This window comes from Dermochelys coriacea, chromosome 14, assembly GCF_009764565.3.
Source record: "Dermochelys coriacea isolate rDerCor1 chromosome 14, rDerCor1.pri.v4, whole genome shotgun sequence".
Taxonomy (NCBI): domain Eukaryota; kingdom Metazoa; phylum Chordata; order Testudines; family Dermochelyidae; genus Dermochelys; species Dermochelys coriacea.
Genome location: NC_050081.1, coordinates 31,652,532 through 31,677,187, shown reverse-complemented (window position 1 = coordinate 31,677,187; position 24,656 = coordinate 31,652,532). Strand labels below are relative to the sequence as shown.

The 24,656-nt window shown below is 49.9% G+C and overlaps 1 protein-coding gene and 1 long non-coding RNA gene across 2 annotated transcripts; both read left to right on the top strand.

Moving 5' to 3' along the window:
• The first annotated feature begins 803 nt into the window (after positions 1-803).
• LOC119842526 (zinc finger protein 692-like) lies at positions 804-22,859 on the top strand. Its single transcript, XM_043497165.1, is given in 18 exon segments — positions 804-1,040; positions 2,446-2,653; positions 3,171-3,206; positions 7,113-7,202; positions 7,204-7,232; positions 7,235-7,360; positions 7,363-7,440; positions 7,443-7,475; positions 7,478-7,548; positions 7,551-7,590; positions 9,048-9,099; positions 9,501-9,641; positions 11,261-11,389; positions 18,382-18,444; positions 19,322-19,400; positions 20,131-20,245; positions 21,238-21,337; positions 22,039-22,859. Coding segments are annotated over 18 exon segments (1,989 nt in total). The 5' UTR covers positions 804-826; the 3' UTR covers positions 22,424-22,859.
• On the top strand, positions 11,486-15,325 carry LOC122456634. Its single transcript, XR_006275615.1, has 3 exons — positions 11,486-14,652; positions 14,757-14,838; positions 15,290-15,325. It is a non-coding gene; the product is annotated as an uncharacterized LOC122456634 (long non-coding RNA).
• Positions 22,860-24,656: the final 1,797 nt, after the last annotated feature.

The window sequence follows — 24,656 nt, the reverse complement described above, 5'->3', positions numbered from 1 at the left end:
CACAGGGGAATCAAACCCAATTTATATGGCTACTGACCATCTCCAGAAAGGTCAGTAGCAAACAGTTCTTGGAGCACATTCTGATGGGAAATTTTTTCAGTCCAAAAATTTAGACCAGTTCTAATCACTAAAGCAGCATAAGCATTTATAAGGCCGTACTGTCCTTTACACCACTCTGGCAAAGTAAAGGAGCCTTAAAACGTTTACACCTGTTTATATTCCTGCAGTAATTCACAAAGACAATGGGAACAATTCACTAAGCAGGCAGGCTGCACATTCTGTTCTGCCTGTGGAGACAGAGCCTGCCCCATGCCTACCTCCTCAAAACACCCCAAAGCCTTGCCTTTCACATTGAGCATAGCGAGTGAGAGGGACACTCTCTCTCACACACACACACACCACACAAACAGCTCAGTGCCCCCTCCTCCAGGCAGCGATTTACATCTCTACCAGCTGCTCATGGTGCCCAAACCACCCTGCTTGCACTGCTGGGGAAGGGCGTGTGACCACTCTTGCTTCCCTTTGCTTCCCCATCAAAGTCATTTTTCTGTGGGGAAGCAAAGAATCTGCAGGAGACATGAATTCTGCAGCAGTGATGCAGAATTCCCTCAGGAGTATATTTCAATGCATGCATAGCACCGTTACAACCAAGAGTATTCATGTGCTCCCAGTCAGACAGGTGCCTAAGTCCCTTGCTGAATGGGAGCCTGAGGACTACAGCTCCCATCATGCACCACGGGCAAAAGACTACAGTTCCCATCATGCATCAGGGTAGGAAGAAAGACGAGGACATTTAACTCCAGCATGGATAAATGCTGTAACTCCCATGATGCCCCTGCGAGAGCCAAGGTGCCCTTCGGCCGTGAGCTGGAGACGCCAAAACCCGTCAGGCCCTGCGCGCAGAACTCCATTTCCCGTGATGCACCGGGCAACACTCTCCCTCTGTCGGCCGGAGAGTGTCCGCGGCGCATGCGCGCTCCTTCCGAGCTTGTGGAGTTGGTGGTGTGACGCCATCTTGTCACGGTCTCAGCCAGCGCTGTGTAAGCGATGGGGGAGGAGGGGTCTGTCTCTTAAAGGGGACACGGCCCCAGAGTGGGCCCTCCCCTCCTCGGGGTAAGCTCAAGGAAAGGGGTGAAGGGCTCGGGGGTACGGAGCGGGGCCCGGTGCTGCCCCGACGGGGCCCACTTTAAGGTACCGCGGCGGAAAAAACGCAAGAGGCGGTTGGGGAGGGGGGAAGGAAAGGGGGATTAGCGCGCGCCCCCACCTCTCGCCGCACAACGGCCGCTCCTGCCGCGCGCCTCGCTCTAATTGGCCAGAGGCGCCCGGCGGGAAGCGCGGCTTGAGGGAAGGGGAGGGTGATCCGGGCCGTGGGGGAGGGGCCATAGAGGCGAGAGCCCGGTGGAAGAGGGCAGGAGCAGGGCTCTGACGGGGCAGAGGCGGGGTTGAGGAAAAGGGACGGGGTGATGGGTGGAGCTGAGGCGGGGCTATGTTGGGATGAACAGGGATGGGTCTGAGAAGGGGAGGGGCTCTGGTGGGAGGGGCAGGGGCGGGGCTGATGAATACTGGAGGGACTATGGTGATGGGTGGGTTGAGGAAAAAGGGATGGGCTGTAATGGGTGGGTCAGGATGGGTCTGAGGAGTAAGGGTGGGGCGGTGGGCGGAGCTGAGGAGGGGCTTTGGTGGGAGGAAGGCCTGAGGGGCCATGGAGGGGGGAGGGCAGGCAGCGTGGGGTGGCAGCTCTAGGGCTGTATGGTTCCTGGGCAGCCCAGGGCCGAGGTGACTCATTGCCCCCTGTATCTGTCTCAATGTGCCTGGTGCAGGACGGGTGTGGGGCCTGGCCCTGGATTTGTTCAGGGAATGTTCCTGGGGCAGGCTGGAGTGGGGCATTGGGTACCACTGTCCCCCATGAGGTGAGAAGGGCAGGGCACAGGGGGTCCCAGGGATGCATTGCGGGGAGCAGCAAGTCAAGGGCTCTGAAAAAGGAACGAATAGATCGATTTACTCCTTTGGTGGGAAAGGGGTTGGGTGTTATTGATGAAACCGATTACTTTTAGACAAACTAATACAGCAGGAGAGGGAAGAGGCCTTTGAGAATCTCTCTGGGAGGCTTGTCCCCCACACCCCTTATTCCTCTGGACCCTAACGAGGTGATAATCCTTCCCCCCCCCCCAACCCCTTTCTTCCTGGGATATTCCCCTTGCCTTTTCCTGACTTACCCATCTCACCCCACGCACTATTTCTTTTGGTGGGTACAGTCTTTATTAGTTGAATTCTCAGACACTTTCCTCACCCCCAGTAATGCCGTAGCTGGGTTCACTGCCCCCTGTATCTGTCTCAATGTGCCTCCCACTGTACCGCAGACAGGATCTCCACCCCACTTCCTCTGTGCAGTCCCGAGGGGTTTGCAGCTCACTCCCTAGTTTCTCTCTCCCCACTCTCAGGCAGGCAGCATCCTTGGTGGGAGGATGGAGCAGAGGCGGCAGGGTCGCCAGCAGGCCTCTGAGTGCATCCGCAAACAGAAGCGCAAGGAGCTGGACGCCCGGCGCAGCAAGTGCCGCATCCGCATCGGGGGCCACCTGGAGCAGTGGTGCCGGCTCAAGGAGCAGCTGGGATTCTCCCTGCACTCCCAGCTGGCTAAGTACCTGATAGACAGGTGAGGAGTGAGAGGGAGGGATGGGAGTACTAGTCCCACAGTAGGGGCCAGGATGTGGGAGATAGGGGAAGGTGTGTGGGAGGTGGACTGTGAAAGAAATCAAGGGTCTCCTATGTCCATTCTACAGACCCCCCCCCTCCACTTCCTTCTCCTCCCATAGGACCTAACAGGGCCCACCCTCCTCACAGCCCCCATTTCCCCACAGAGCCCCTTGTGCATCCCTCCCAGATCCTCAGGTTCCTGCTGTCTCAGTCATGCCCCCACCAATTACCCTGACAAGCTCCACTATGTCCTTTCCCCCAATTTCCCCCATTGCACCCTAACTGGCGTCTGACCTTGATGCCTGTCCCATGTGGTGGTTGAGATTTTGGGGTGGGCTGATGGAGGTCATGGAGCAGGTTCCCTTTTGTTTTCTGGGTGGATGGGCTCAGCCAGGGGGTGCAGGATCTGTGTTTTCAGGGTTCCCTCCCTGCCCACTCAATATCTCACCTTCTGTTCCCACCTCTCTCTGCTGCAGGTACACTTCACAGGGCTGCGTCCTGAGTGCAGGTAGGCACCTCTCCTGCCCAAATTGGGTCTCTGCGATGCTGCACGCACTTCTCCTTGTGGGGAGGGGTATGCAGCTTTGAGTGTCCTAAAAAGGGAGGTGCAGTGGGGGGATCCCCCCTTTAGTGACAGTCATGTCAGGGAGAAGGATTACATGGTGGGGATCGACTGTGCTTCAGCCCCGTGTGGTGCTGGTTTATATGACTGGGCATGATGGGGGGATCGCCTTGTGTTTGGGGCACTAACTCTCTATACCCCCTTGTGGCTCAAGTCTATGGTTTAGCAGTAGCACCCAGTGGCTCAAGTCTGGGTTGGCAGCGGGGGAACCTAGGCCCACCGCTCCACTTGGTTTTGACCCTGGGACTGGTAATTCAATATGTGGGTATCACTAAGTCTGTTCCCTAGGTTTCTTCCTACAGTGCCCTCTGCCTCTCCAGAGGCCCAGTGGGGGCCTGGTTATTGACTTGCAACATGTATTCAACTGCAAGGGGTCCGGAGATTCCTCACCCTCACTCTGCTGTCTCTCTGATGGTGGCCTGCAGCTCCGTACTGAGACCTTCTTCAGGCCGTGTGGAACTCCTGCTGTATCCCTGCAGGAGCTACCAGGGAAGGTCTGCTCCCTTGCACTGACCACCCAGGCTGAGCTGTGCAGTGCCCTTTCAAGCTCCACGTGTATTGCGAGCACACCCAGCAGATGAAGCTGGGTGGGCCTCCAGGGCCCACAGATGGTCCTTAACCCTCTGTTCCCCAGCGTAGGGTTTGTACATACAATCACAGGGGGTTAGAGTTAATTAGGGGGGTGGTGCTGTGGCCCCCTGTCATGGAGTTCAGAGTACAATCCAGACCAGTAAGAGGTTGTATCCCACTTGCCCTGCAACCCTGGGTGTCCTACAGTGCTTTGCAGCATAGATGCCAACTCTGTGGATGCTCCAGGGCTGGAGAACCCATGGGGAAAAAATTAGTGGATGCTCTGCACCCACCGGCAGCCAAGCTCTCCTCCCCTGAGCATACCTGCATCCCTGCTTCTCCGCCTACCTCCTAGCGCTTGCTGCCACAAAACAGCTGTTTCACAGCGTAACAAGCTCGTGTGGGGGAGGAGGAAGAGGCGGGGTCAGGGCAGGGATTTGGGGAAGGGGTTGGAATGGGGGCGGGGCAGGGGTGGAGTTGGGGCGGGGCCAGGGACAAAGGGGGCTTGGGCGCCTATGCTTTGCAGTGCACAGCCTGGGATGCTCACAGCCATCCTACAAGCATGCCCTGTAGGAGAAAAAGGGACCCGCTCTGGCCTCTGGTTTGGAGCAGGTGCCCCATCCTTCCTTATGGCATATGAGTGCAGCATGACCACTAACTCCGTTTGCTTCTGATTAGCTGCTGACAGACCTCACTGTGCATACAGCTATTTTGATTGCTTCTTGGTGAGCTCAGCATCTGCTTCTTTTCTCCTACTGCCTTTTCTGCTTGTGACTCATCTTCATGCTTTCCTTTGTTCTATTTCCTTCCCTGAAATAAACATAAAACAATAAAACTGTAACCTTTCTTTGACTCTCCCCAGCCTTTTCACCTGAAAAATACTTAAAACTATTCTACTAGTGCTTGGAGTGCAAATCTCAGTTAAAATAGCAAGCTGTGTATAAATCTTATTTTGACTACACCACTGTCAAAGGGTTGGGTGTGATCCAGACCAGTAAGGGGTTGTGTCACCGCTTGTCCTGCAACCCTGGATCCTGTACAGCGCTTTGCTGCTGTAGCCCACAGCCTGGGATGCTCACAGCCAGCCTACAAGTATGCAGCTTACATTCTGAGTGTCTGTGTGCTAGACAGCCTGGGTTCAGCGGCTCTGACCCCAGCAGCGAGTCTTACTCTGTCTTCCACCAGTCTTGGTTACAACCAGCAAGTTGAGCCCAACGCTCTCCCCAGTCCTGAATTTTCCCAAAAACTATGTGCTCTGCAATGTCAAGCCCTCTCCTGGACAGGTTCAGAGAAATAATGGTCAGCTTGTTCCTTGAAGAAACAAAAGTACATCACAGTTTATTAACCAGGATAAATACACTCTTCCCTGCAAACAGCACTGAGTTGGTTTATAATAAAAATCAAACAAGTTTATTAGCAGGACATAGGTTAAGTGATGCCAAGTGAAAGGAATACAGTTAGACAAGGGAAACAAGCAAATAAAAGTGAAAACGTGGATTGAAAAGTCTAAAACTGAATCTAGCGAGGTACAGGTTTTTATTCAAAATGTTTTTTCTCACCAAGCTTCCTTCTTCAAAGCCGTGGTTCACTTCGGTCAGGACCTTCCACAGAAGTACAAGATATTAGCTTTCCTTGTCTCCCTAGGTGAAGATCTTTGCCTAATCAGGTTCTCGCCTATACTCGGTTTCCAGAGATTTAAACCCTTCCCTGGGTTGAAGGGCCCATCTTTCTCAGCTTGTAAGAGTTCTGTTCCCTGTGACTGTCCAGTGAGGGGATGCCAGACATGGCTTCTCTCTCTTTGCTTATATCTTCCAAAGTTCAATGACTTTGTGTCAAGAGGCAGAGTGACCTCATAGTTCTTTCCATCCTGTGGACTTCCCATCCCCCTTGCTGATTCTATGTAAATAGGGCTTCCATTGTTTTTGGTCACAGCTTGCTTAATTTCGCTTCGCAAACGGGTAGAGAGCTACCTAGCTCCTGTCTGGGTAGGGACCTGTTTGTACCCTGTTTGACCACAGACTTTAAAGCATGATATCATTAAGTATCCATATTTTCTCATATTGTGTTTATACATACATTTCACAATGATATTACCAGTTTACCAGTGTGTTACTAGCTTTCAGAAAAGACCTCACTCTATGCACTTTTAACAGATTTAATAATTTTATGAAGATGATGTTGAAGTAAAAAGAAAACGGTACACAGTTTAAGCATAGAAGTTTCTGGTTATCAGGGAATAAGGTACAGATTATCAAGGTTGTGCGAAATTCGGTATAGGAATGGGTAGCGTAAGGAATACTAATCTGCAATCTCCCGATTGGGGTAACAGTTTAACGGGTCAAAGTACAGACATTGAGATATGGGGGTATGGTGTTCATATAATGGCTAAGTTCAGGTGTGGAGTATAATGAGTGGATATGATGATGAGGGTGGATTTACCCTCATTTGATGGGATTAATGTTCAGTGAGTTTATGGTTCCCAGTTCATATGGTCCAATGGACAAAAGTCTTTCAGTCCCTTTCCATAGTTGATGCACGATGTCATACCGGCTCACACCTCCTGGTACTGTCGGTAATATTGTATACAATCCAGTTGATTCAATTGGCTTATCACTTGAGGTTCAAACACCCTCAACCCCATCTTTATAGATCAGTGAACTTGGCAATATATTTTTTGAAAAGTAAAACCTGGACCAAGCTTCTCTCTCCTGCTTGGGCATAGACCCATGCAGTCTCTTCCCCACTTGTTGGCTTGATAGCTGCTGGTCAGAGAAGCAAACATATTCCTTTGCTCTAGGGCAGACCTTGTTACAACTCCCCCTGACATGTCTCATTTAAACATACTTTAGTCACAATTATAGTCTATATCCATAACTCTATGTGCACATCATGTCCATACATCACACAAGAATATTAATGATCAGTGAGTTATTAGTTTTCAAATGATACCTCATAAGGCATATGGTGTATAAAGGTTATTCCAGTAGTGTGGGAGTGTATGAATACAGGGGTGCTTAGAGTCACACGACCAGGAAGTTGGGTTATGGGGGGAGGAGGGGGTGGTACTGTGGCTCCCTCAGGGGTAGGATTATATGGAGAGGTTGGGGTAAATGTTGGGATGGTGCAGTGTTCCCCGTGGGGCTTGGGTTATAGGCAGGGATGGACATTGTTATATGGTGCTAGGGGCACCCTGTGGTTACATGTAGTTTCCCTCTCTCTCCCCCAGGGCAGGATGCTCAGATCCCAGCGCCCTCCCCAAGGATGCCCTGCAGCACCTGGTCATTCTGTCTCATGTTCACAGCCAGAGTGCAGCTTTAGCCCAATGTGAAGACCCCCTCACCAGGTGACAAGGAGCCCCAGGAAGTCTAGTCTGGGAGTGCATGGCTGGACACACCTTCTCCTGGGGTCCCCCTGCACCGGAAAGACAGCCACAGGGACGTAGCTCGCTGCCCGGCAAAGCCACTTCCCAACGCAAGGAAGAGGAGCCAGCTCAGGGCCCAGCCCACCACCTTCCCCAGTTACCAGCCGCAGGCGCTTCGCTCCGCAGGCAGCACTTGCCAGGACTCCTCTGGGACAGTGGTTAAGGTGGAGCCCAGCCCATTGGGGACAGTGCAGTGGTGGAGAGAATGGCAGCTCCATCAACCGCCAGCCATCATGGACCCACGGTGGAGAGCGAGGAGAAGGGAGCACTGACACTGACGCAGGTGAGGGAGGGGAGTGAGGCAGGACCCCCCTGTCTCCCGGATCCCCCATGCAAGCATGTGGTGGGCACAATGGATGCAGCTGACCAGCCTCCCTTCCCAGGGCCCCCCACAACCTTCTCCTCCTGACCAGCCAAACCTGGGATTCCTCCCTCCCTCCTCCCACTGGCCCTGATTTCTGTCCCCCATTGACTCCAAATTCCCCATGGCACTTCCCAGCCCATACTACAGGGCTAGCTGGCTCCCCCCTGTACATTGGAAATACCAAGTTCAGATAGCCCTTCCTCCACCCCACACCACCCCCTCCCTATCTGAAGTGATCAGGCTGGACCCTGTTAAGCAAACGAGCACACCCATGGAGTCTTGCTCCCATCCCCAGTGGATGATAGTAATCTATTAATAATAACCACCCTCCTCTAAACTAGTCCTGTCCCCCTACATTCGCCCCCACCTGTGGACAGTACAGGAGCCTGACCATCAGTCAGCAGATTCAGGCCCCTTCGAGTCAAGACGAGAAATGAGTTGAAGAGGCAGGAACCCACCTTGCCAGGACCCCAACACCCAAATGTTCCCAACATTGGCATCCCAGGCCCCATCACACTACAGCTTGAGGACTAACCATTACCCTAAAAACCAGGCTGAAGCCCTTGGACGGTTCAGAGATTTAAGTCAGTTACAGGGACAAGAGTGAGTCACTGAGTCCCGGGGCCCCGTTCTAGGAATGTGGGTAGGTCTCCTCTTTGTTACATCTTTTAACTGTGTTGCAACCGACCAGGTCGCTGGCTTGAGTGATGATGTGGCTTTAGTAAAAGCACCCAGCGTCTCCCTGCTATTCATGGGGAGAGAGGCAGGTCTTTTTAGTGACGAGGGCCCAAGTTCCATGGAGAACTTTTCAGATCCACATCTGTCCTGGGAGTGAATTGGGAGCCAGGGCAGGCATCCTATGCTATTCACACTGCTGACCGAGTTGGCAGCTGTATCCTGCCTTCTGTGAAGTTTTCTAATGCTTGGAGGTCCCGAAGGGAGAGGTGGCTGTGGGTGTCCCCCAGCTGTGGAGAAACAAGAGCAGATGTCCAGCCAAGCACATTGGAGGTGCTGGAACACAGAAACTGCCAGAACAGATAAGACCAGGGTCCGTCTAGCTCTTTATTCCTCAGTGTCTAGTATCAAGTGCTTCATAGGAGGGCAAGAAACCCCCTTTTCGACAATTATGGAACAACTTGTTATAGTTTCTTCCTAGCCCCCTTTCTCTGGTGCTGTTAGTGTGGTTTATACCCTGAATGAGGATTTAGTTCCCTTCCTGGGGGCCTTCTCACTCTGCGTTCCTCTCTCCTCCCAAACCCTCCCTGCACCCTCTCTCCCACAACTTGCCCCTTCCTTCCCTGTTCCTTCTCTGCAGATCTCTGCTTCGTGGTCCATCTCACCCTTCAACTGACTGCACCTAGTTTCTCTCCCCACAGCTCCCCTGGCAGAAGCAGAGGCTGGCATAGAAGGGATAGAGCGGAGAGGTGAGTGATGGTGGCTCTTATCATCTGTCCCTGGTGCTCACCTATCCCCTGCGCCTAAGCTCCTGGGACTAGAGAAGAGCTGTCCTGTATCCCCAGCAGTGTGATGACCCTAGAGTCACCTCCCTCTGACAACATCCGGTATGAAAATTAACTGCTGAGTTCTCAAGCCAGTTCCCAGTGGGACAGTCTTGCCCCATCCCTATTATTACGCATCAGCCCTGTTGTGAACAGCTTCAGCAGAGAGGCCAGTGACTGACAAGGCCATGTAGACAGGATGGCCATCAGGCTATGAGGAGAGATGGTGGGATCAGGACCCACAGAGCCCTCAGAGACTTCCCCTCAGAGCCATGGCTCAGGGAGATGCACTTCCATCCAACCTCCTCTCTTGACATCTGATTCTTGCAGTGCGCCAGGATTGGAGGATAAACCAGAGGAGGTGCCTGAGCCCAAAGAGGAACAAGACAAGGATGAAGACCTCACCGAAGAAGATGACCTCACTTACACTGACGACCTGCGCGATGAGAATTACCACCCCTCGCTGGACAGGTAAGGGAAGCTAGAGCTGGGCTGGGAGGGAGCTGACTGCACTGCTCTCTGAAGGGCTGCCAGGCTGGACCGAAGTCTGGCACTTTACGAAGAATCTGTGTATGTTCTTTCTGATGTAATTGTACAGCCCTGCTCTTCTGTCCCTTCACTTTCCGTGGCCCTTTCGTACATTAACAATTAATCCAGGAACCCACAGGGCGCATACAGAACAAGGTGTCTCTCTCCGTAGCTTTTCCTGGATCCCTGCCCTTTCCCACCTCCTCCCTGCTTTGTGGTTGCCAACACTTTGCTGGCATAATTAGGGCCTCATTCTGATTTCACATGCAGCTGTGGTACTGCAGGATGCTCATAAACACCACTGCTGAGAGCATATGCTCCTAATTCTCAGTTGTATGAGTGAGATCAGAATCCAGCCCTGGAATTGTACATTCCCCAGGGCAGGGACCTTATTTTCATTCTGGTAAGAGGAGGGGAAGGGGTTTGCCCACTGCACTGTCAGAGGGTAGATGGCCCTTTGAAGGCTCAGGGCCCCAGCCCAGCTCTGACAGGCTCCACAGTGAGGAATGAGGCAGCTCAGGTTCACCCGGGGGTACTGGGAGGCAGTTAATTAGGCAGGGAAGCACCTGGGCATGATAAAAAAAAAAGTAAGGACCTCAGTTAGAAGGGGAGTTCCCAAGAGGAAAGGCAGCTGCTAGAGAGTGTTTTGGCTAACATTCCAAAGAGACAGAAGCATGGCAAACCTACAGGCAGGAGGTAGCAGCAAGGGGCTCACAAAGACTGGTTCTGGCTGATCCAAACGGGCCCTGAACTGAACCCGATGAATTGGGCTGGCCTGGGCTCCCCTGCATACTCCAGCCGGGGCTTATGGAGAAGAAGGTTCTAAATGAAGGAGACTTAGGGCTGAGTAACGCCTACTAGAGCCATGGAACTTCTGACTCCCCATTACCCTGAAGGAGCCAAAGGACTGCTGAAGATCTGGCAGGAAAAGTCAGGTTGTAACAAGGACTTGACGAACACAGAGTTGGGTGCATCCGATGAAGTGAGCTGTAGCTCACAAAAGCTTATGCTCAAATAATTTGTTAGTTTCTAAGGTGCCACAAGTACTCCTTTTCTTTTTTAGAGTTGGATGTGACAGCATAAGGGGTTGGAGCCAAGTTGGTGTAGCTCCCCATCTTGCCACAAGGGGGATAGACAAAGGCCCTTATTTCACCCACACAGTGAGTCAGTTTCAGAGCTAGGAACAGAACCCAGGTGTTCTGCCATCCAGTCTTGTACCTTAATCACAATCCCATCCTTCCTCCCAAACTTCCTTGTGACTTTATCCTGATACTGGAAATGAGAGACCCATTTGTTAAACATACTCTGCAGAGAAAAGGCTGTTCTGACAAATCTAACCCTGACTGTTGTGTGACTAAACTCTCAGCTCTAACTTGACGTGAACGTGGAATAATGCATTGATTCCTTTAGTGCTGGCTTGGAGGAGATGCTATTAGTCTACGTGCCTTTCCCTGAGTGGCATTGGGTTGCTTTCCCTCTGTTTCCCATGTCTAGCTTCACCTGCATTAGAGAGCCCCCCTCACAGGTTGTAACCAGTTTCTATGTCCATCTCATCCATCCAGTGACTCTGAGCTGAAAAGAGAACAAAGCCAGAACAAGAGCCGCAAGAGACCCGTAAAGGGTGCACAGCTGCCTACCGAGACAAGTCCAGCCAATGGCAGCCCCTCTGAGGAGAAGGCAGTGCAATCCAGGTGAGGGGGAATACAGGAAGAGGGGCCAATCCAGGTGAGGAGGGAGAGGCCTGAGCGCGTAGGGAGAGGAGAAAGGAAGGTGAGAAGTGGGTGAGAGACGAACTGATGTCAACCTCTCCTTCTCAATCTCAGCTTGATCATCCAAGTGATTCTGCGCTCATCTGAGAAGTGATTGCATTTTCCAACCCCAGAGCTTTCGAATGCTTGCTAATCTAGAGGCCCGAGGGCGTGGTGTGGGGCTGTCCTGTGCTCTGTAACTACAGACCTCTGTCAACAGCACCAGACCAAACCACAGCCAATTCCAGCGCAGAGCTGTCTTCCACACCACGCTGGGTGTCCTCAGGCCTGGTCTACACTTAAAATGTAACAATCGACATGGCTACATCACTCAGGGGTGTGAAAAATGTCTCACCCCTAAGCGCCATAGCTATGCCAACTTAGCCCCTGATTAGACGCAGCTAGGTTGATGGAAGAATGCTTCTGTATACCTAGCTAGAGCTACTCACGGAGGATGCTTAGCCACTATGATGGGAGCCATGTGAGGACCTGAGCAAATCCCGTTGACCTTAATAGAGATCTTCCATTGACTTCAATGGCAATGGAGCCAGTGATGGAACTAGGGGACGCGAGGGACACAAGCGTACTAGTGTTCGGTAGAGAGAGAGAAATAGTAGGGCTGAAGTTTGCCCACGTCACAGTTCCATTCAATGCAGGGGAGTGTCAGGGAACCAGTTGCAGCTCCCTGATCCTGCGCCGTCTGCTCTCTGCATAACTTAGAGAGCTCCTCAACTGCTCTAACTTATACCAACGGCATAAGATCCCTACCATCAATGGAGGATTGATATATCAGAGTTCTCCCCACAGCATTGGTCCTTAGTCTGTAGCGGTGTAATTACTCCTGGGGAAATTTTGCACCAAAATATTAAAAATTCTGTGCACGATATTTTAAAATTCTGCATATTTATTTGTCAAAGTAATACAGTATAATCGTGCCAGTTTCAATTATTTTGGTAATTTTTTCAAATACCCATAAGCAAGTACGTCTGTAACCAATACAGACAACAACAAAAAAGATTCGGGAAATGTTTTTGACAAATAGATTCTTTACCGGGCATATTAATACAGAACTTTGATCATAATTCATTTAAACTACAATACAGAAATGTATTTCCCGCACTGTTGAGAAGCAGTGCAAAGGCTTGGGGATTTCAGGGGTAATGAAGGAGCTGAGGGAGAGGGAAGTAATTGCTGGGAAGGAGCCTGGAAGTGAATCTGGAGGATTGGTGGAGGTGGGTGGAAGAAGTATGGAACAGGTTTTTTGTGCAGAGTGGGGAGTTGTTGGGGAACCTCTCCCTATGCCTCTCCCATTCAGTCAGGCACATCTGCCTCTGTCTCCATGTGTCCCTGCATCCCCAGTCCCCATTCAGCCATGCATTTCTGCATATGTCCCCATGTGGCCCTGCATCCTTCCTCCCCCACCCCCCGTCTCCATGTGGCCCTGCACCCCCACTTCCTATTCGGCCCTGGGCTCAAAGTTGTCACCCACTAGCTCCTGTGCTCCCACCCCAGTCTGTCCCTCCCAACTATCCCTCTGGAACATCAGTCTGTGTGACCCACCCCAGCAACACCATGTGCCCCGCTCTGCCCTCCTCCATATCCCATGCCTCCTCACCTGGCAGGGCACTGTGAGGAAGGCAGCCTCTGTCTCCTCCCTCTCCGTGGCTGGTTGCTCTAACCGGTGAGCTTGCTGCCCTCTCTTCTGGCATCACATCAGCCCCTAGTGGGTGAAAAGTGTAATTGCAGTCTCCCTTCACCTCCCCATCAGAATCAATTATTCTACAGGGGGAAAAAATATCTCCGGGAGACACTAATTCTGCACTTGCGCAGTGGCTCAGAATTCTCCCAGGAGTAAACTAATGCTGTAGTTTTCGTAAGGTTCCATCACAGAATGATAATAAATATTCAGCAGTGAAGTGTCTGGTTCTCTACACTGAAGCTGCAAGTGTGAATTTGTAATACTTTTATGTAGAAAATGATGTATGCATTAGCGTATTGTTTCTTATCTTATAAAGCCAGAAGGGACCATTGTGATCATCTAGTCCAACCTCTTGCATAATGCTGGCCATTGGACTTCCCTGAATTAATTCTTGTGTGCATTAGAGCAAATCTTTTAGAAAAACATCCAATCTTGATTTAAAGATTGCCAGTGATGGAAAATCCACCACAACCCTTGGCAAGTTGTTCCAAGGGTTAATTACCCTCCTTGTTAAAAATGTGCCTTATTAATAATCTGTATTTGTCTAGCTTCAATTTCCAGCTTTTGGATCTTGTTATACCTTTGTCTGTTAGATTGAAGAGCCCTCTGTTATTACATTTCTAGATAAATGATGCTGAAAATTTGCTCATTGCTGACAAGATGTGTTGGTTTCAGTACTATGATGTTGATAGTTGAGTTAATCTCTGAAGATCCAAGGAAGCCAAGTTAAGATTGGGTGGGTGTTGGAAATTGCTTGGGGTGACTGAGCCTAATGCAACCTTCATTGAAGTGAGAGGAATGCCTGCAATAAATCACTGCGAGTTGTGTCATGTCCTAGTGAATGATTAGGCTCCAAGTCACCAAAATAAAAGTCAGTACTGCCGATCTCAAGTGTACAGAAGTAATGAGTCGCATCTCAAAAATCATGAGTATTTGATTTGGGTGGTGTGGGGTTTTTTTTTAATTTTTCTAATATTAAATTTATAGGTTCTTTAAATTTCTCTTCTGGTTTGTGAGCCTTTAGGTCACACTCAGGACACATTTTCAATGTGTTTTTTTTTCCAAGTGTGTGGGCTAGAAATTTACATTTTATCTAAATAAACGCCGGTGGTCACTTGAGTCTAGGAGCTGGGGCTTTAAGAAAAACACCAAATATCACAAGACTCTCAATAAAATCACAAGGGCTGACAATGGTGCCTGTGCTTACACACATGGATAGTCCCATAGAAGTCAGTGGGCCTAATTATATGCCTAAAAAGAAGCATATGCTTAAGTCTCTTGTTGAACTGCGGCCTTGAACACCAGGAATTAGTTATAAACCCTAACTCTGTCTTTCCAGACTTTCTAATGTTTTTATTACATAGGGAGGTGTAAAGCATTTCCTTTGGAATTAGCTGAATTAAGTGTGAACAGTCTTCAATCCTCAACTATCTCTTCATGATTATATGTTTTTGTGGGAGTTATGGGAGAAAGAAGCCCCAAAAATATACACCCAAACATATACCAAGTAAGTATTAACATGCACTGGAAAGGATCTTCTGTCTTTTTCATTTCTAGATGTTTTCATGACTTCAATTCTACACTGAAAATCTATTAATGTCTGTTTTACAGGGGCTGTGAAATTAAGTAACAATTTGCTACCAGAAGAGAACAATTTCTGGAGGCATTAATCGAAGCACAGCAGACAATAATGGTAAATTATATATTTAATTTGCACTCCCCCTTCCTCTCCCTGCAGCATTTTAATTTTACCATTAGAGGGACACCATCTACTCAAAAATCATGCTTGTGTCTGAAAACTTTCTACCTACAACTAATCTCTAAAATCACTGGAAATAAAAAGATTATTTCCCTCTAAATCTTTTTTTCCCTCAGTTTCTTTACTTTGTGCATTTGAGAGCACTGTGTTAATAGTCATTTAGGGCCAGATTTTCAAAGGTGTGTAAGTGCTTAGTGGGATTTTCAAACGTGCCTAACTAAGTAGGATACATATCAGACTCCCACTGAAATCAAATGTAGAGCACCCTAACTTTTCATGCATTTTAAAGATTGACTGAACTTGTTTGTGGTGTCCCTTTAAGGTTTAAAGGAAGTAATGGTTTTGATCAAATAAATTACACATTGATGTGTGGTTTTTGCTGTAGCCATTATGATACCAGCAGCTAGGGACATGGAGACAGGAAAAAAAATATCAGAGGAGCAAGAGAAAGAGTATCAAGAGCACGTCGCATACTGGAGTGTGTGTTCCTTCGCAGATGACTCTCATCTCCTTCTGTAAGTACCGTCGTCCCAATCTGATGACAATACATGTGTGCAATATACAGTATTGCAAAGTGTTGAGCAGCCTCAACTTGCACTTGCAAAGTAAGCTGCATAGCCTGCATCTTACATAGTGAACATGGCAGATCGTCCGTGATTTTTAACATCTGTTTTCTTCACCAAAATGACAGTTTTGCTATTTTCTAACTTCTTTCTCTTTTCAGGACATTCCATCACAGACCAAAAACAACAAAGTGAAGTGGCTGCAAGATTTACTTTGGAAGGTAGAAAATGCAGACAGAACATTTTAAATTAGATCAAACTTAAGTATTGTGACAGGGTTGGGCCAGATTGCTACAGGAGAGTAATAGAAGGCAGATATATTAGCCCCAGGTTAAGTAGGTCCCTTTTCCCTGGGTAAAGTAACAGGGAAGGTTGCGGAACAATCTGGAACCTTCTGGAGACAATTAAGACAGACAGGCTGATTAGAATACCTGCAGCCAATCAAGAAGCTGCTAGAATCAATTAAGGCCGGCTAATCAGGGCACCTGGGTTTTAAAAAGGAGCTCACTTCAGTTTATGGTGCGTGTTTAAGGAGCTGGGAGCAAGAGACACTAGGAGCTGAGAGTGAGAACGCTGAGAGTGGAGGACTGAGGAATATAAGCATTATCAGACACCAGGAGGAAGGTCCTATGGTGAGGATAAAGAAGGTGTTGGGAGGAGGCCATGGGGAAGTAGCTGTCACACAGCTGTTCCAGGAGGCACTCTAGACAGCTACATTCCACAGGGCCCTGGGCTGGAACCCGGAGTAGAGAGTGGGCCTGGGTTTCCCCCAAATCTCCCAACTCCTGGTCAGACACAGGAAGAGTAGACCTGGACAGTGGATTCACGAAAACGGCCAAACTGAGCACTGCCGTGAAGCTCCAAGGCAAACAAATCCGCCAATAAGCACAATACTCACCAAAGTAGAGGAGGAACTTTCTCACAGTATACGTGACCAAACTTTCTCTGTGTTTAAAAATATTAGATTAATGTGATTATGACTGTATCCTTTTTTCTTAACTCTATTATACCTATTTGCAATACAGTGTGTTTAAAGACTTTTTGTTGTTGGTAAATAATAAAATTTAGTCATGTTTGAAACATAGGATAATTGTATTTACTTGTAGTTATTTTGTGCAGTGAGGAGTAGGTATTTAAGATAACTGTTGAACAGTACAGAAATAAAATCATTTTCCTTCTTATTTAATGTCCAAAGTGGATTTTTCTAAAGGTTTTTAATGCTTTTTATTTTTATCATGCAAACGATGGACTTATTCAAGAGCAGCTGGGTTCTACTGATCTAGTCAAATTTTATTATCATTTCATTATTATTTGTATTACCGTAGTGCTTAGGAACCCTAGGATGACCGCATTCAGGGTGTCTTACCAAATACGTCCACACTGCATTGTAGGTGTTAAATTTTCTTTACATCTCTATTACAAGCCATAAGAGCTTTGAAATTGTAGAGTGATGCTTTCTCCTTTGGTGTTATTGTTTTGTCCATCTTTTTACTTTAATTAATAGTTGGGAAATTTAATACCAAAAAAGCCATTAGGTTATGCCAAATGTTCATCAGGTGCTCGGGAGCTTCTAAGTCCTCTTGAAAAACTGACCACTAAGGCCTAATTTTCAGAAGCACTGAGCACTTGAGATTCTAGATGAAAGTCAGGGGAGCAGGCAGTGCTCATCTCCTCTGGAAAACCATGACCATGAGTGCTCAGAAGTCAGGCAAATGTTAAAGGCTGCATATGTAACCTTAACCCTGCCCTCTTGTGCAACAATGTTCCAATGTAGTCTATTAACTGTATGAACACATACTATTTCTAAATAGAGCATTGTACAGTTTCTTTTTCCTTGTCATGTTAGACACACAGATGTAGGATCTTGCGATGTGTAATAGTTTTTGTATGCCAGACAAACTGAGGTTACTTATAGAAAAATATGCTATCACAGAGACCCAACGATTGTAACATTGTGCAAGTTGTCCTCTGCTGGCTTACTATCCGGTGAGTCTTGGAACCTCTTATGGAGCAGGAAGGCACTGAGCTCAGCTGTATCTAGCACACCTGCTGTATATTTAGGCTTGGAAAGATTAGATTGTTATTGTTCAATGTCAATAAACATCCATTTCATCATACGTACACACAAACCAACAAAAAAAAAATCCATTGAAAATTTCCAGAAAGGCCAAAGTACGAAAAATGCTGCCTGAGAACATTTTAGAGTTTGATTTAAAGCAATTGATATATTGTGGCATGATGCTGACTGTGTGTTTTAAGAGTTACAGGAGAACCTCAAAGTTATGAACACCAGAGTTACAAACTGACCAGTCACCTCATTTGGAACCAGAAGAACACAATCAGGCTACAGTAGAGAGACACCTCCCCCCACCCAAAAAAGGGGAAATACAATTCAGTACTGTGTAAAATGTAAACTGTTAAAAAATAAATGGAAAGCAGCATTTTCTTTCTGCATAGTAAAGTTTCAAAGGTGCATTAAGTCAATGTTCACTGGTAAACTTTTGAAAGAACCATGACATTTTGTACAGGTTACGAACATTTCAGAGTTACGTACAACCTCCATTCCCGAGGTGTTCGTAACTTTGAGGCGTTGGTGTGTCCATACGGGTGTCGGTGAGGCTTGGAGGTCCAGGAAGATGCCAGAGCAATCTTAGGGTGACCACCCTGAATTCTCCTTCCTGTAGGAAGAGGTTATTAGCTGGAGATGCCTGCCCAGAGAAGGCCAGGCAGCCTTCATCTCCTATGCCTTCTCACAATGAGGGGATAAGAGAGATGTTCGTGGTGGAGATGGGGAAAGCGTGTACAGAAAAGGAAAACACAGGCCAGGGGAGAGGAAGATTACATGGGGAGAAAGGAGGAGGAGAGACACCCCGCCCTTTGGGAGCACCCAATCAGTTGGTTTCTTCCTTTGCAGCCGCAAGAAGCGGGGACAGCCGAGCAACAAGGATGTGGCGCAGATCGGCCCCAAGAGAATCAGGTAGGAAGCTGGCCTGGAACCCTGGCCAAGACTCTGCTGGCTGCCCTGCCCTAGAGCCCTTATGGTAGAGCTGGGCTGCGTACCACTCCCTTGTATCCCTGCTCCCCACGGCTGGACTCCCCACTCCACTTAAGAGCCGGTGGTGCCTCCTGCAAAGGGGAGTAGTTGGGCAGGGGTGGGATCTCCCGCTCTGTCTGGATTGGCCTCTTGATAGGGGTGGCAGTGCCATTCCAGTTGGACTTAGAGGTGAGAAAAAGCCCCATTAGCCCCAGAGCCACACACCAGGGACTGCTTCCCACAGCCAGTTACCTAACATACTTTTCAATGGCCCCAGTGATGGGCAGTTCTCTTGCCGCTTGGTCTCCTGTCCATTCCCCCTTGCAACCACCCCCCTCCTTGCATAGGCTCACAGCCTAGTGATACTCCCTAGCGTTTCTCACATCTCCACCACACCCATCAGTTGGCGTCTTCCACAGGGCGTGCGACCCACCCCTTAACTCCCCCAACCCACCCACCTTCCCCGTTGCTAGTGGTGTGCTTTGTCCAATCTGTCCACCACCCCACCCCCAATACTTTGCACAGCTAACTGAGAGACCAGAGCAGATGGGCACAGATGGGAAAAAGAGGTTGGAAAGGAGCTGGAGAGGCAGGGAGATGAAGGGGGCTTTATCCAGACGTCACAAGCCGCAGAGGAGAGGTGACGAAGGCCGCTGGTGAGCAGGGAAAGATCCAGGGAGGTGGCTGCAGAGGACATGGCTCTTGCTCCTGCAGCGGGGAGATGGAGAGGATGAGGGAGGGTTTGAGAACCCAGGGGCTGCTGAACTGCATCCTGGCTCCATCAATAACCTGCAAGATCCTCATCCCCTCCTCTCTGCAGGAAGGCAACCAAGCGCGAGATGCTCCTGTGCGACTTTGAGGGCTGCGGTAAGATCTTCTCCAACCGCCAGTACCTGAACGTGAGTGACACAGTGACCTGGGGGAGAGGCATCTGACCCGCCCCCGGCACCGCCTGGTCCCTGTTGGGATACATGGCCTAAAACCATTACGGTATCAGCCCAGCTTGATGATCAGTTCAGTGTGACCCACCGGTGAACATATGTTAAGGGTCCCTCTCGGTGCCTGATCCCCAGAGACTAGGAGTCTGCGATAGTCTTACCATAGTTCAGTCTGTAGCTACTCATGCTTTTAATTCTGGGCATCCCTGTTTCGATCCCCAGCCCAAACGGGAGCTGTCACATATGCCCTGGTCGCTCCCATCTGACTGGCTGTTCAGTGAAACGAGTCCAGGTCTCCTCAGTTCCCAGCAGGACAAGATTCTATATTAGGGCTAAGGCCCCAACCCAGAGCCAATCGACATCCATGGTGAGATTCCCACTGACTGCAGTTGACTTTGGAACATGATCCAGTCGGCTGCCTTTGCTGCAGCCTCCACAGAAAGGCTGGGGGCTGAATGGGTCATAAAGTTATGGCTTCCCTCTGCTGTCCCACAGGGAGAGCTGAGTGGCACCAGGGAGACCCCAGTACTGGGGCTGCTGGTCCAGCCCCAAAATCAAACCAAGCATTCCCTCTGATTCCCAGTTCTGTGGTAGGGCACTCAGTTAGTTCTGAACCAGGGAGGATGGACTGTGAGGTCTCTGGGCGGCAGCTGACCCTACCCTCTGCTTCCCCCCCACCCCCAAATGGCAGCATCACAAGAAATACCAGCACGTGCACCAGAAGACCTTCACCTGCTCCGAGCCCAGCTGTGGCAAGTCCTTCAACTTCAAGAAACACCTGAAGGAGCACGAGAAGCTGCACAGCGGTCAGTGTGCCTGAGCACAGGGGCTAAAGCCTCAGAGCACCTGCCTTCTGCTACAGTGCTGGTCTCCCCCTCCCCCTCACCTCAGCATGCACACAGCTCTCTCAGGGCCCCTCAATCCAGATCCAGAGGGCTTTAGTCCAGTCCTGGGCATGCACGCACGCTCACACACACACACACCTCTGCCAGTACCCCTCAATCCAGCCCCACAGCTCCCCTTCAGTCCCAGCCCGGGGCTCCTCCACAATCATCTGCCAAATGTCCCTCAATTCCAGCCCCACAATCACACAGGTCTGCCAATGCATCTCAATCTGAACCCACAGGCCCCCTGGTATTCCAGCCCTGGGCTGGGCCCCCTCCCACTTTAGACCTTTGCCGATGCCCCCCAGTCCTGATCCACAGCCCCCATTACTATTCTAGCCCTGGGATTCCCACCCACCCAACCCCAGCTCTGCAGGTGTCTCTCAGTCATGACCTGCAAACAGCACTGTTATTCTAGCCCCAGGAGCCACACCCAGTGCTGCTAATAATGCATCTCAGTCTGGACCCACAGAATCTTTTGCTGTCTGGTCCTGAGCTCCCCCTACACACACAATTTTGCCACTGCTCCTCAATCCCAACCCTCTGGCACCCCCTTGCTTTTCGCCCCCTAGACCTACTGCCCTTCTCTCGTCCCTACCTTTGCTTCCACCTGGGTGAAATGTCCTACCCTACATCCCGCTGCCCAGTGCAACCAGTAACCCATTCTCCTCCCTGCTGCAGACAAACGGGATTACATCTGTGAGTACTGTGCCACTCAGTCCCAACCTGCAGGTCCCACTGTCATTCCAGCCCTGCACGCACTACCAGTATCTGCTCTGGCACACCCTTGCTTTTCGCCCCCGGGACCTACTGCCCTTCTCTCGTCCCTACCTTTGCTTCCATCTGGGTAAAATGCCCTGCCCTACATCCCGCTGCCCAGTGCAGCCAGTAATCCACTCTCCTTCCCCCTGCAGACAAACGGGATTACATCTGTGAGTACTGCGCCCGCCCCTTCCGCACCAGCAGCAACTTGATCATCCACAGACGCATCCACACGGGGGAGAAACCCATACAGTAAGTAGCAAACCCAACTGGCTCGCTCTGTGACTTGGGGTCTCTTCCTCTGCGCAGAGCTCTCTCTGTCCCTAAGAATCGCAGCACTGAGAGGCCAAAGGTGGAAATGGCTGATTAGCTGCCATCGATCCAGTTCTGGTGGATACAGTCCCTAGGGCTGTCTGGGCCCTCTTCCTAACTTCACCCCAAAGGAGGCCTCTCCCCCTCACCCCCTTGATGTCTACACCCATTAGATACTTGTAGACCAGAGGTCCCCAAAGTCCCCAAGCTGCGGCACCACTCCAACCTGGGCTCTGGGGAGGACATGGTGGGGTGCGGACAGAGGTACGGGCGGGGCACGATCCTCAAAAGTTTGGGGAGTAATGAATTAGCCTGTTGAACTCATTGCCAGGAAGTTGGTGAGGCCAAAGATTTAGTGAGATTCCAAAAAAGGATTGGACATTTATGTGGAAACAAGAATATTGAGAAGAACCATAATGAACAATAGCAATTTTGGATGGGAGATTAAACTTCCTGCTTCAGGTTTTAATCCAGTTCTCTAGCCATTAGAGCCCGGGACCAGACCTAACATGCAGGCCAGATTAGCCCACAATTCCTGTGTTCCTGTCTCCTCTGTGCATCCCACTCTGAGCTTTTTCTCTCTCTGATTCCCTGCCCCATTTTCTCCACACTGTCCTGTTGACCACCTTCCCTACCCACAGGTGTGAGATCTGTGGCTTCACCTGCCGTCAGAAGGCCTCCCTCAACTGGCACATGAAGAAGCATGACGCCGACTCCTTCTACCTGTTCTCCTGTGACATCTGTGGCAAGAAGTTTGAGAAGAAGGACAACGTCACCGCACACAAAAGCAAGAGCCATCCCGAGGTGGCTGCCGGCCCAGCCCAGCCCACGCCGGAAATGCCGGCACCTAGCAACAGGGACGCGCCATCCCTGCTCCCCAGCCTCACCGAGGAGACACCAACCAAGGACCGCCTGGATGTGCCGTGCCCACTTGCCACAGAGCAGCTGGAGATCCCTGCACCAAGCCATTGCAAAATGGAGAAGGCGGAAGGACCGGTGTCCCCTATTGCAGCCTCCGCCGAGTAACGGGCCACGCCGAGCGGGATCTGTGTCTGGGGGTTGAGCCACGGGGGATGTTGGCAGAGATGATCCCAGCAGGATCCTGCCTTCCAGCTGGACTCTGCTGAGAATGGGACATAAAACGCTTAGCAGAGGGATGGCGATAATGACTGAACCATGGCGGGGGACTGTAGCAGAAGATCTGAAATCCTGCTCAGGTTCTGAGAGTATGAGGACAGGGAGGCAAAGCCCCCGCAGTTCTGCGCAGCCTCCCCACACCACAGTCAGTAGAGCACAGACTCTCCATGGGCCAAGAGGACTGTGACAACAGCACCTTCTCTGGAACACGGAGGCTCTGAAGAGAGATGGTGAGGTTCACCCTCCCCAGGAACAGGCCTTGGCTTTGCTACTCTCGGCTTCAGGGCTTTGGACAAATCCTCAATAAAGAATTATTTTGTGTAAAGCCTGGGGCGGGGAGAGCGTCTTCTCTGATGGTGCTGCTGGTTCTGTCAGCCTGGACGGGCAGGGGTGAGGGTAGGTGAGCCTGCCTTCATCCCAATGGCCACAGCTCCTGCTGCCGTTTCCCTGCCATTCTCCTGTGAAATTACCCCACCCCCAGTTGGTGCAGCTCCTCTGACTGGAGGTTCAGCAGCCACCCCCCGTCCAGCTGCGGAAAAGCCTGCCAGTGTCGTGCTCTTTGTATTTCAGCAGAACCTTGGCATCCTAACGGAGACTGTGAGCCCATTGTGCTGAGAGCTGCAGGCATGTACTGTGAGAAAGTCTCTACCCTGAAGAGCTCCCAGTGTAAATAGACCAAACAGACAAAGGGCAAGAGACAGTAAGGATTCTGATCCCTTCTTTTTACATGGGAGACTGAATCACAGACAGATTAAGGGCCAGATCTTCAAGGGTACTTAGACTTCTAAAGCCTGTGGGTTTCAATAGGAGTTAGGTGCCGATCTGGGCCTAAGGGTAAGATTTTCAATCACACCGTGATCCCGCTGAACATCAACATCTCTTAAGTCACTTAGACCCAGATCCTCAAAGGTATTTAGGCTCCTAACTTCCATTGAAATCGTGAGAGTTAGGAGCCTAAATACCTCAGAGGTCTGAGCCTTAGGCATTTTTGAAAATTTTATCCCAGGGACTTGCTCGAAGATTGCTTATTAGGAAAGGGATAGATAAAACGACAGAAAATATCATATTGCCTCTCTATAAATCCATGGTTTGCCCACGTCTTGAATACTGCATGCAGATGTGGTCGCCCCCTCTCAAAAAAGATATATTGGAATTGGAAAAGGTACAGAAAAGGGCAACAAAAATGATTGGGGTATGGAACCGCTTCTGTTTGAGGAGAGATTAATAAAACTGGGACTTTTCAGCTTGGAAAAGAAACGAGTAAGAGGGGACGTGATAGAGGTCTGTAAAATCATGATGGGTGTAGAGAAAGTAAATAAGGAAGTGTTCGTTACTTCTCATCACACAAGAACTAGGGGTCACCCAATGAAATTACTGGGCATCAGGTTTAAACAAACAAAAGGAAGTATTTCTTCACACAAGGCACAGTCAACCTGTGGAACTCTTTGCCAGAGGATGTTGTGAAGGCCAAGACTATCACAGGGCTCAAAAAAGAACTAGATAAGTTCATGGAGGATAAGTCCCGCCAATGGCTATTAGCTAGGATGGGCAGGGATGGTGTCCCTAGCCTCTGTTTGCCAGAAGCTGGGAATGGGTGACAGGATGGATCACTTGGTGATTGCCCATTCAGTTTATTTTCTCTGAAGCACCTGGCATTGGCCACTGTCGGAAGACAGGATACTGGGATAGATGGACCTTTGGTCTGACCCAGTATTGCTGCTCTTGTGTTCTTATATTCAGAGAGTCTGTGACTGAGCCAGGAATTGAAACCAGGTCTCGCTGCTTGCCTTCTGTTAACCACAATGCCCTTTTGTTTTCTTCCTGGATCTGCTTCACTTGTGTCACGGGAGAAGATTTCAAGTGATGGAGACCCAGTTCCTCCAAGGTGTTTAGGTGCCTAACTCCCATGGGATAACTACCTTACATATTAAGCAGGTTTTCGTTGTGGAATCAGCGAAAGCTCTGACCCCACTTCTCAAGAAGATACCAGTCCCTGGAGATGTGAGCCAGAGGGAAGGGAGGATTTTCCCAGCAAACAAAGCTTGAAAGTTGAAGATCTGACCTCAGTGTCTGCGTTGTAAAACTTCACCTCCCCTCAGTCATAGTCCAGATGCACCCCGAT